This window comes from Zonotrichia albicollis, chromosome 5 (assembly GCF_047830755.1).
Source record: "Zonotrichia albicollis isolate bZonAlb1 chromosome 5, bZonAlb1.hap1, whole genome shotgun sequence".
Taxonomy (NCBI): Eukaryota; Metazoa; Chordata; class Aves; order Passeriformes; family Passerellidae; genus Zonotrichia; species Zonotrichia albicollis.
This window is the reverse complement of record NC_133823.1, coordinates 70,116,582-70,128,933: the sequence shown is the minus strand read 5'-3', so window position 1 is coordinate 70,128,933 and position 12,352 is coordinate 70,116,582. Positions and strand designations below refer to the sequence as shown.

The 12,352-nt window shown below is 40.6% G+C and overlaps 1 protein-coding gene across 1 annotated transcript in view; it reads left to right on the top strand.

Moving 5' to 3' along the window:
- Window positions 1-12,352, top strand: part of FAT4 (FAT atypical cadherin 4) — a 121,050-nt gene that overhangs the window by 53,339 nt on the left and 55,359 nt on the right. The window contains exons 2-4 of the mRNA XM_014266069.3: window positions 6,792-6,923; window positions 9,577-9,838; window positions 11,503-11,853. Of these exons, the coding sequence (XP_014121544.2) occupies window positions 6,792-6,923; window positions 9,577-9,838; window positions 11,503-11,853 (745 nt within the window). The remainder of the gene's footprint in view (window positions 1-6,791; window positions 6,924-9,576; window positions 9,839-11,502; window positions 11,854-12,352) is intronic.

Here is a 12,352-nt window from a genome sequence, read left to right as displayed (position 1 = left end):
ATTTTCTGGCACAGACTGAAATGTTCTTACTGATTCAATCCATTTCTTATTACATGGCAGTAGAACTCATTTAATTAAATGCAAAGTTATAAGCCAAATGGGTCCCAAATGTATACTGCTTTAAGAACAAAAATTCCAAAAAGAAAAAAATAAAACACCAAAAAAGCCTCACTAGCAAGGGTTTGCCAAGCGTTTGTGGTACTAGGTGCAGAAGAAGCAATGTCTTTGTGTGAAAGTCACCCCTTTTCTCTGGGGAAATGCTGCAGGGCCATGTGTGTGTGCATATGCAGCATCCATGGAAAGGATGGGTGGGTGGAGGAGTTTGTCATGTCCTTAATGCCAGCCCAGCTCTGCCTTGGTGCCCCTGAGTTGCAGTTTCTGGGAATTAATTAGTCCTCTTGAAATGGAGTTCAAGGTAACTCATCCCTACAATAATTCTGGTTTTAAAGCTCTGTGAATATTGACTGAGCTATACCTGTTACTCATTAACCAGTCCTGACAAAGTAACCTGTGTTTCATTATGGTTCTGGTGGTGAGGAAAGGGAGAAAATAACTGCTGGTGGCATTTCTTATCAGTTTTATCCCTTGTACCAATTTGATGTTCATCTCTCATTTGCTGTGAAGTTGGATCCTACTGGGTTTCCATGTTTATGATTCTCTGTGTTTTGACGTGTGTTTTAAACTCAGCATGCTGTTACTTTGGTAAATTAGCCAAGGTTTGAGTAGTGCTTTCCTTAATCCGGTTTTAATTCCCACTGCTGCATGTGAGACCATGTCTCTTTTGAGGGAGCAGAAAATGATGTAGTGCTTAAATTACCTTAAAATACTGATTTCAGAAAAAATTAGAATTTTATCATTCCTTGCTTTGCCTTTAGGAAAACTTTATTTTTGGAAATGTTAGTGTCCTGTCCTGGCTGGTGGCCTTCTGCTGGGACAAGATTGTTTCTTTTCAGTGTCTTTCATCTGGATTTTGGCAAAAGAAGTGAACTGTAACCACAGTAGGTAACACATTTCCAGACAATGCCTTATTGTCTGCACAGGCTGGACGCAGAGACCTTGCATGCTACTCAGAATCAAGATTGAATTACCAACCTTTTGGGCATTTTTATGTAAAATGCTCTTTATTATGGTTTTCTCATAGCTCAAGTATGAGTCACTTGCAAGCCATAATAGATTTTGGCTATGCTGCATGATGAAGTGTTCTGGATGCAGTGAAACATTTAATCAAGGCTCCAGGCAGTGCAACTCCCAGTGGTCACCTTAACAGATATGGGGGGGGAAAAAAAAAGGGAGAGAAAATGAAACAATTATATCACCCTTTTTTTTTACAGCACTAGGATCAATATTTCTTAGGGACAACAGAAGGAAGTAGCTTCTTTTTGAATTTTTATTTTAAATGATGATGAAAGCAGATTTATACCTGATTTAGGTATAAGGATCCACGCATATTTGTTTAATGGACAAAGCAAAGCATGTTTCCAAAGTGTGTTGAGCCCTAAGTTTCCAAACAATTTAAAGGCTGATAATCAATAGTAATTCCCAATTCTGTGAGATAAAAGGAAATATTTATATAATCCTTATTCTAAATTACTGCTGTCTTGTGTACAGGGTTGATGTTTTATTTGAAGTGGGCAGTGGTGGGGCCTGGGACAGATATCACATCCTGTGTTTCATCAAGTTTGACTTCAGACATCAGAATTAAGTCTTTTAAACCCGACTTTTTAAATTTCTTTTTTTTTTTTCCCCAAAACAGTGCATTTTTAGCACTTTTCCCCCACATTTTCTCCCCTGCTGCAATCTCCCCCCCTGTTAATAGTGGGGTTCTTAACAACATTACATTTCTATTTAACAGGTTTGCTGGCCTGCAGCACAATAGACTAATGTGATTTTTATTGTGCTAGCATGCACTGGGATTGTTTGCCTCCTGGAAAATGGGATATTCAGATGCCTCATTCAGCCTCAGCTATTGCCTTGTCCCAAGATATTTCCTTTATAAATGGCCTTTCCATCTTGTTGTGAAATTGTAAATGTGCACGATCAGTAGTTCAGGTTTTTCACCTTCCTGAGCTCTGCTATTATTGGGTATTCAAGTCATTTCAAAACAGAAGTGTTTATTTTTTTTTTTTACCCTCAAACTTACTGTTTCCCAGTGATTTAGAGCAGGGTGGGAAACTGGTTCCAGATGAGCTGTGGGGTTTTATATTTATTTATATATATATTTATATATTTTTATTTATTTAAAGAGGATTTTTGTTCTTTTTTTCCCTGAATATTTATTTCCAGACATGCATTGTACTCTGATCCTTTATGTCCCCATTCCCTTGCCTCTCCAGTTTGGAGGAAGAACCCATGCACTGAGAGTCAGCACACCTTCACTGGTGTGAGTGGCCAGTCTGACTCCTCACATCAATTTAAAAAAGGAATCTACCCATGCATGTGTGTTTTCCAGGAAAATCATTGAGATTTTCATAGAGAATCATTGTTTGCTGGATGAAGAAGAAGGCTGAACTGATGAAGGCAAGGAAAAAACAAATGACTGGTGTTGGCCAGGTTCTTCAGTCAGTTACATGGATGGGGTGAATTAATAGTTGTGTTCTTTCCTTTTATCATCATGAATGATATTGCTTAGAATATTTACCAAGAGAGGGAGAAATAAAATCCTTTTATTCAGTTCAAATTAATAATTTGTGGAAGGTGTTATGATTGGTTAGAATTTGGCTCGTTGCCTTGCAGGGTATGTTTTATTTTACATACCTTTGTAGCTCATAAACCCAGCCGCTAAAATAATTTCTTTTTCCAGAATAAAACTCTCATTTGAAGCTTTTCATGTTGAGCATGGAACTTGTCTAGCCTGTTCAGTAATAGTTACCTGGGGTACTGGTATTTTTGAAGTGGAATTGGTTTTTCTGCTCTGAGAAGTGAAACTTCATCTTTTAGCAGCTTAATTCAACAAATTACTTTGAATAAGCTGAAGAATACTTTGTCTTAAATGCCTTATTAGATCAGTGTGCTTTAAAATTTGAGGTTTTGATATGATTCCTATATCTTTTAACAGCTGAGGTTTATCTGAATGGAGAAAGAACTATTTTTCTAACATCTACATTCAGAGTAAATTGTAGCAGAACTGTTTTTGAGGTGAGTGCTGCCCTGCCTCAATCTGTTCTGAATTTGTTTAGGGAGAAAAAAAACCAAAACCACAAGAGGCTAATTTGAACAGCAAATAAGAATCCTAACAAGATCAAGGCAATTAATACTTGCTCTGCTTTTAAAATGTCTGTGACAACAGGCTGCAGCAATCAAATTGTCACAGATGAGGATGGGCTGGCCATCTGTAACTGTGGCAGGGAGTTATTGTGAGAATGTTATTAAGCCTGTGAAGGAGAAATTTGATTCATGCACAGGGAAATTTGTGGTATTGTTTGGGTTTCTATATTGCAGATCTCTGTGGTTTGTTGTATGCCTCTGTATTTGCATCTTAGCTTGAGTCAAACATAAAACAAGCACACAAATAAAACTAATTAAAAAAAAAACCACACAAAGATGGTTTGCATAGGAATTGATATGTAAAATTATTGTGTTTATTTTACAAGGGTTGGTAAATAAACAGTGTGTTTTTGTCTGAAGAATAAGCTCTGAGGGAAAGCTTTGATCTTCAGTCTTTCTTTCTACATGTATTTAATGTGAAGGAAAAGCACTGTACTAGAATTTGGACAGAAGTAGAAAGATTTTGTGGAGATGTATGCATGTGGATTGACCAAAGTTTTCTGTGTGTTTTTTTTTTTTTGTTTTTTTTTTTTTCCCTTGAACAACACAAGCAAGACAATATAATGAATCTATTAATCAGTTTTCCATCACAGTCTTAATATATTTAGGAGAGTCTGTAACTATTTGTGCTCTCATGGCTTCTGCAGAAATTCAAGGCTCTTCAGAGGAGCAAAGCCCCTATCCATCAGTGCCTGGACCATAGGAGAGGGCAGGTTAGAGAATAAAAAAGGTGCAAAGATGCTTAACTATCTTTGCTGTTTCTGTGTTTTATTATATTTGAGTCCTCTGAGTGGCAGTAAGAACTTTTGGTCCTGTATCGAAGTTGCTGTTGATACAAATAGAATTGAGGATTTGTCAGAGGGAAAGTGGCAGAAATTGTTGTTGCATGTGCAGTACTTGGAGTGCTGTGAGGTGCTTGGTCAGTGTCTGCCTTTGCATCCTAGATTTGTGCCGAGTGATGAGTTTGAGGTCAGGCAAGAATATTCCTCATTTTAGATAGATTTGGACAAGGAGGTGGCAATTATCACTTTCCATGTAGCCTGGGCACGTTGCTTCCTGCAATCCTACTGGCATGTAATGGTTCCTTCCTTCCTTCCAAGGTTTGGATGAATCCCTTCAGCTCCTTGTGTTCCATCCTGTGGTGTATCTGAGGTTACAAGGCCTTTGATTATTTCAGTGAGATTTCTGCCAATGGTTGCATCCAAGGATCTGACTCCCCAGGTCTGCAGCTCTGTTTGGAAGCTGAAGTACTAAATTCTAGCAGAAGTAAAAAGATAGCTTTAGACACAGGTGCTAATTGGACTTAGTCAATGGTGAATTATGAAGCAATACACATTATCTAAGCCTTTTGGATAAGTAATAAATCATGGTGTAAATGCTCTTTAAAAATGTAGTATTCTTTTCTAGAAAAATCTGATCCTTATTTGAGAATTTCTTATTTTTCCATCATCTAAAGCACATCTTTGATATAAAATACAGTTTCTTTGTTTGCTTGTAAACTGATTTTTCAGAATAAAATTACCTCTTTTATTCTTCTTTTTTACACTTCCCTGGAATGTGACTTTATAATTAACTTATTTGTCCCCCAACCCTTAGCCATCTGTGTTCTTGGATCCTCGCTATTTCACATTATTCAAGCTGTAGGCAATGCACAGCTCCTATCCCAAACCCCCCAGAAGCTGTCACATATTTTTCACATCATTTGTACAAAGGGCAATTTCTCATCGTGGAAATGGGTTCTGGTGGTGAAATGTCACTTGCAGCTGAAACATGAGCTGTGAATGACATGTATGGTAGGAACAGAGGAATTGCAGAGCTGTGCAGCTGCTTTACCTTGAAGCCCTGTCTGGGGAAATGCTGCACCTTGGGGAGGGAAGCAAGAGGAGTGTGCTGTGCTATTCCATGGGCAAGGAGGGCTGGCACAATCCTTCATCTGCCATTTCTACCACATCTCTCCCATTTCTATGATTGATTGTCACCCAGTCTCCTTGAAAACCAACCTAGGCTGGCTTCTTCTCCCAAAGTTTGTGTCTGGTGAGGTGGTTGTCAGTCTCTGCTTGTGATGCTCTGCTCAGCACTCCTTGTGCTTCTGCTGTCAGGGATATAAATTTAACAATAAAACCTTCTGGGTTGATCTGTCTCAGGCTGTGAATTGCTTCCTGTACCATTTTTGAGTGTCCAAAGGGATTAAATAGGGAATAAATAAATTACAGCCTTGAGTAAAAGACCTTTGTTCTGTCTCCACTTCCAGCACATATAGCTATTATATTAATGTTACACTAATATTAATATAATATTTCCTCTGTGTTTGGGATCATCCTGGTGATCAAGTCAAAACAGTTTGGCAATTGGTGCTCCCTATGAAGACAGAACAGAGAAGAAAATGTTATGACAGGGGACTAGAGACAGCAGAAATCACAGATTTGGATCACCAGAAATGCCTGTGTTGGTTATATCCAGAGTAGCCCAATCCATATTTTCAACTGAATGCCTGGAGAGTCCTTGTGGATAAGGGCATAGCAGATACTGTAGCACAAATAAGATTTTGTCTGTCAGTCCAGGTACCTTCTTTAAGTCATCCATACCTTTGCCTTGCTGTGTTCCTTAGTACTTTCAGCTACTCAGTTTCTCCTCAGTAGGGTCTTCAGAGTTTGGTGACTGTTTATTATTTTGGGTCCAAAAGCATACTTTTTTTCCCATGATAAATATAAAACAGCTGTGTCTTCTTTTCCTATTTTGGAGTATTACATTCCAGACCCAGCAACAAGAGAAAATGTAGCTCTGCATCTTTTTGGATTAGCATCAGCAGGGCAGCAATCTTGCTTATGAAAAACTAGGGATAAAGATCACAAAACAACCTTTCAGGAACTGTCATTCTTCCTTGGAAAGGCATGCAAATATGGCACGTGAAGAGAGCATTTGTTGAGTTTTGGATAGTCAAGGACAGTAGATGCTAGTGGGTGCTCCTAAAGCAACGTTTATGTTTGCAATTAGAGGGGAGTTTTGAGAGAGAGAGAGAAAAGCAGATTATTTGCTATAAAATATATTAAGTGCAAGGGTGTTTTTTCCCCCCTCTCGGAACGGAGAGTTGCCAATACATAAACATTTCAGAGAGAATTTTACACCACCTCATCTTTATGTCAGGCAGCATTTAATGGTTGAACGATCTCCTGCCCCGGCACTTGGCAGTTCCTCTCCAGGGGCTGACTTTGAGGATTACAATGACAGTCTATCAGTGGATCTCTTCCAGTGTAAACTAGGCTAGGACCATTTAAAATCAGTTGCTATCAACAAGTCAAATTAACTTTATTTGTGTTAGAGGTTTTCCTAGGAGTATTTTTTGACAATGTGGAATTTTAATATCCGGACGAGCTTTTCCTCTTGTTGGTGTGATTTGGGAATGTGCTAATTCATGTGATTAAGAGCAATTTACCTGATTTCTTTCAGAATTATTTTATTAGTAACGTTCAGGTTCAATCCATGTCCAGTGCTCATTCCAGTTTTTTCCTATTCCTTCTTTTTTACAGGTGGAAATAACACTTCAGGATATCAATGACAACCCACCAGTATTCCCCACAGACATGCTTGACCTGACTGTAGAGGAGAACATAGGGGATGGATCTAAAATCCTGCAGCTGACAGCCATGGATGCTGATGAGGTAGGAGCAGGATTTCAGTTTTGAATGTTGGTGCTAAAAGTGCCATTCTGGACATGATCTTACTTGTTTTCTTCATCCCTTTGTGTGAGTTTGGCCTTAGGAATTATGGCAGTCATTCACAAAGTTCTGTCCAGTACTGTGGAGCTCTAAGCTAACTTTGGAACCAAGATGTTGTAGTTGAGCCCAGTTCCAAGGCGTGCAATAAAATTAATCTGAGACAAGCCTTGGAGAACAAGTAAAACTGTGATAATGCCTGCTTGCCCTTTGACTAGACCTAACAAAGACCAATATTATCCCTTCCAAAAGAAGGTTTTATTTTACCAAAAAGTGGAGAAAAGAAATAATGGTAAAATGTGTGCTCTGTACATGAATTTGTTTGCAAAAGAATTTTGCCCTCTGGGAGTTATTATTATGAGAATGCTGCAAATAAGGTGCTATGAAGAAACTACCATGCTGTTGATGCATTCATTTATTTTAGAAACTTAAGTTATAAAAATGTTAATCATGTTAATTTTGTTTGCTCAAACTATTTCTTTCCATGAAGAGAACGACTAAAAAGTCAATATAATCATACAAAAAGTTTGTGTTGTCATTAAAATACAGAGTTACACTTGACAACAGCAAGCAGTTCTTGTTTTCCAATAACAGGGTGATTCAACCTCCTTAGGAGAATTTTATTGCTGGCCTTTTTTGTGTTAGCTTGGTTAATCTTCCTGTGATTGTTAATTGGTGTACTTAATCTTACTACTACAGAGGGAACCACGGGAACACCCCTGGGAATGGTGCAAATGTGTTGTAAATATTTTGGTTTTCCCTCTGTTTTCCAGTAGTAGCCTGATACACAGACAAAACCCAGGATTTTGGAAAGGTGCGCTTGTGAAACAAAAATTCTAGCTGCTTGTCTTTCTTTTAGGAAGTGGTAAATACTGAGCTACCCCTCTGTGGTGTGGTATGGCAAATATATCTAAGATTATAGCAATAGTGCTCCAGCCTCTTTAACCATTCCTGAACTCCCCCATATCTGTTACCCCTTCTGAATAATCACATTCCTGCATCCAGTGGGAAGAGATTTGTTACCTTAGAGAGAAATCAGTCAGTGTTTTTATCAAAAGGAATGATTTCAGTTTCCCTGCCAGAACATTTGTAACTCCAGCTCTATACACGGAGCGCAGGTTTTCCTAGTGATGTGCAGCTTTGGGCTGACATACCTTTTTATTCGCCCTTGCCTTTTGAAGGGGGAGGGTTTATATTGAGGGCAGAGTACAAACCAGTATCACACATGGCTGTGGCTTTAGCTGCACTGTGTTAGCAGGACTCTGGCTGGTCAAACATGAGGTGAAGAATGTGACCACTCTGAAAATTCCCATGAGATGTGGTGGCCAAGCCACACAATTGTAGGAAAGCCTGTGGCACACCTGAGCACACAGATGGAGCACTGCACCTGCTGAAGCCTGTTTTCTTTCCAAATTCCCTTTTATCAGTTAGCTCAGTCTGACTCTTTGAAAGAGAGCCCCAGAGAGAAAGTTTGGCATGGGGCACTCTGGTAAGGTCAGGTAACTAATGCTTGTCTCTCCTCTCACAAATACAAGCAGGTGTTTATCCCTGTTAATTTGCTTTTTTAGGCAGGAACATTTGAAACGGCCCTAGAATTCCCTTCCACCTTATCTCTTTGATCTGCTGTTCATTGCAGAATGTTACTGGCACATCAGCAGCATGTTTCAGCTGTCAAACCTGAGCTCTGCCCTGGCACCAGAGGAGGGCACAGTAAATATCTGCTTGCATTTCCAGGCACCATCAGCACACAGGGTTTAGAGTGCTGTGTCTGATGTTGGAGGCTACCAAACCTTCAGTGTCCTTAAGCCTGTCTTGCAAAAAGAAATACATGACATTTTTCTATATAACATTACTTTTCCTTAATTTTCCTTTCAACTGAAATGCTCAAAATGCACATGAATGCTTCTTTTTTTCCCCCAAGAATAAATGAAATTTTGTGACCCAAAAGCAAATGCTTTTGACTTGCAGCACAACCCAAGAGATCAGAACTGTGATTTTAATGATGTGTGATTTGTCACTCTGGGGTTTTTTTATTTACACGGGTAAAAAGATTTCCATGCAAAAACTGACCTTTGAGGGGCTGCTGCAAGCACAGCCTCCATGAGTTTCTCCTGACCACGAGCTGTGGCTGGAAGTGCTGCCATATGGAAGCATCCCCCTGCTTCCATGCCTCCCTTTTTCCCTCTCCTGCTCCCTCCATCCCATCTCCAGACAGCAAGAAAGGCAGAGCTGATCCCACTAGCAGGGATTTAATTTAACCTTCCAAGATAATAAGGATCAATGTTTATTCTTGTTTTAAGAGGTCACACTGCTCGGTGATGCTGGTTTGAAACTAAAACAGGTAACAGAGCTTTTTGGTATTGATTGAAGAGTGGAGCACAAAGTATCTGGGTAATCTCATCATTTCACGTCTCATAAATAAAAACTGTGTGCATGTGGGGCTGAAGCAGGGACTGGGCAGGAAGGCTGTTTATTAAAGGAAACCATTCTGAAAAATAATCCCCGAGCGCCGTTCCTGGAACGATCCTCGTCTCGCTGCGAGTTATGATGTGGTTTTCCTGGCGAGCGAGGCGATCTGACCACTTGTGTTGTGGCTTAGGGAGCCAATGCCCTGGTGACGTACACCATCATCAGCGGGGCAGACGACAGCTTCCACATCGACCCCGAGTCGGGGGAGCTGGTGGCCACGCGGCGCCTGGACCGCGAGCGCCGCTCCAAGTACTCGCTGCTGGTGCGCGCCGACGACGGCCTGCAGTCCTCGGACGTGAGGATCAACATCACCGTCAGCGACGTCAACGACCACATCCCCAAGTTCTCCAAGCCTGTCTACTCCTTTGACATCCCAGAAGATGCCACTCCAGGTAAACAGGACGTGGAATATACTCGCGTGGTTGTTTTCTTCGTTTAAAGCTGGTTTTGGACGCGAGAGTGCTTTCTGATGCTTCAAAGGGAGGTTGTAAACTAAAAAGTATTTAGATCAAAAGAAAAAGCTTTCAAATACTGGGCTCTATTACATGTCTCCAGGTGAGAAATGAGTATTACTTCCAAGATTTTATACAGGTTGCTAGTACAAAAGCAATATCTGCCAATAGCATGTTAGAAACTTATTCTAAAACATGAATAAACCAAGGAGATGCAAATTGTTTGGTGTTAGCTTTCAAGCTTTTATAAGGGTTTCTATAAGCATAGGAGTCTTCAACTAAGGTTACCCCCAAGCCTCCAACTTTTGCACTCTGCCCCACAGTCTATGTCCCAAAATTTGGTGGTGTTTCACATTAAAGAATTTCAGTGCAATCAGCTGTGCCTCAGGAATCTGATCTGGAAGTAATTGAGATGTCTGTATAGCACAGAGTGCTTTGATTGCTGATCCCCAGCCATGCTCTTTTCTCTCAGAGCCTTGAGTCTCGGTCTGTTTCAGCAGGAATAACCCTGGAAAAGGCAAGTCTAATTCCCTCCACATTAAAATAAGATTTCTCTCATTAATTGTTTACAGGGCGTACATTAGTGTTTTACACCCGGCTCAGCAGTGATGGATGCTGAAGGAACAAATAGGCTGATTTTGTATTAAAGTACTGCATCTTCTCCTGCAGAAGTCTGGGAGCAGCTGGCAGGCTCACCCAGTGGGGAAGGACCATGAGGTTTCCCCTTTGAGGTTCCACTTTCTATCCCAGAGAGTAACTCCCATTCCCCTTGCAGTTAAAGAAACATTAAAGCTTGAGATCATCAAATGGATGTGAAAGATATCAGCATATCCAGATGGATTAAAGGGGGTTACAGCACTCTTCTTTTTTCTGATGATTTAAGCAGTTTTCATTATCCCGTTGCTTGAAAGTAGTTAACTGTGCTGCACGTAGTTCATCTGGTTCCAGGGAAAGGAAACCTAATGATTTCTTTTCTTGGAAATGAGCTGATCTTAATTATAATTAGTGTTCGAAATACTAAAAAGTGACACTTGATTTCCAAACTCTAGTCAGATAGGTCAGCTATGCAGAAATGAAAACACTGGCACCAACTCACAGGGTGTTGAATTTCAGAAAACAGCGGAGAACAGACCCCTATAGGGTTTCTAGTTTTCTAACCACAGTTACCCTGCAAAGGCTCTGTTTCAAAAAGCAGAGCTGGGTTGTGCGGTTTGTACTCACATATTGGGTTCTGCATTTGGAAAGAAATGTCTGGAAGGTTCCAGAACTTGTGATTGTCTGCAGAAAAGGGAGTCTGAGAGTCATTATTATGAGAATGCTGCAAATAAGGTGCTATGAAGAAACTTTGAGTCCTTTGAGTCATACTAAGGCAATGCCTAGCAGGACAAAAGGTATTTTTGCCCCTGTCGATATCTAGTCTGCATAAGGATAAAAACCATTCCTGGCCATTTCTTTGAGTTAAAGCAAGAATGTGATGTCTCTTTCAGCTTGAAAAACCTTTTTCAATAGTTATTCAGACAGTGTTGAGGCTTCAGTTTCTCTGGGAGGGCATCTCTCATCTGTGGATCTGCTTGATGCTGAGCTGGCTCTGTTGTGCCACGCAGGGTCCTTGGTGGCAGCCATCCTTGCCACCGACGACGACTCGGGCATCAACGGGGAGATCACGTACACCATCAGCGAGGATGATGAGGAGGGAATCTTCTTCCTGAATCCCGTCACCGGGGTCTTCAACCTGACGCGGGCCCTGGACTACGAAGCCCAGCAGTACTACATCCTCACCGTGCGTGCTGAGGATGGGGGAGGCCAGTCCACGGCCATCAGGGTGTACTTCAACATCCTGGACGTCAACGACAACCCGCCCGTGTTTGGCATGGCCTCCTACAGCACTTCCCTGATGGAGAACCTTCCACCTGGATCTGCCATCCTCAACTTCAGCGTCACCGACGCCGATGACGGTAGGAGCTCCCTGACATTCCGTGCCTGTGCTCCTAAATCTGTGCTTCACCTCAGCAATGGGTTAGACTTACTCAAAAAAGGGAAAATAAGGGCTACCTCTAAGTTGCTGTTCTCGTGTGCTTAAATTCACATTTAAATTAGACCTCAGTCTGCCAAGCTTTTTTTCTGAAAGTTTGTTAAAAATGCTGAAGAGGGTTGTGGTAATATCAGATGTTATCTGCAGTCATCTTAAATGCACTATAACTTTTATGTCTGTCATGAAGTCTATCGTACAAGTTGTTGATAGTGGAGGTCAAAAAACATACTGAAAGAGATCTCAGGAAAACTTCCATTGGAATAAGCTTTAATATTGAGATTATTTATGGGATCTAGTGGATGTTAATGTGTTGAGTGTAAAAGGTACAATTTTTATAGCTTGCTTAACCATTTTGCCATACAGTTTGTGCCCAAAGAAGAAGAATTACAGAATATGACCTTAACATGCATAAACAACATTCC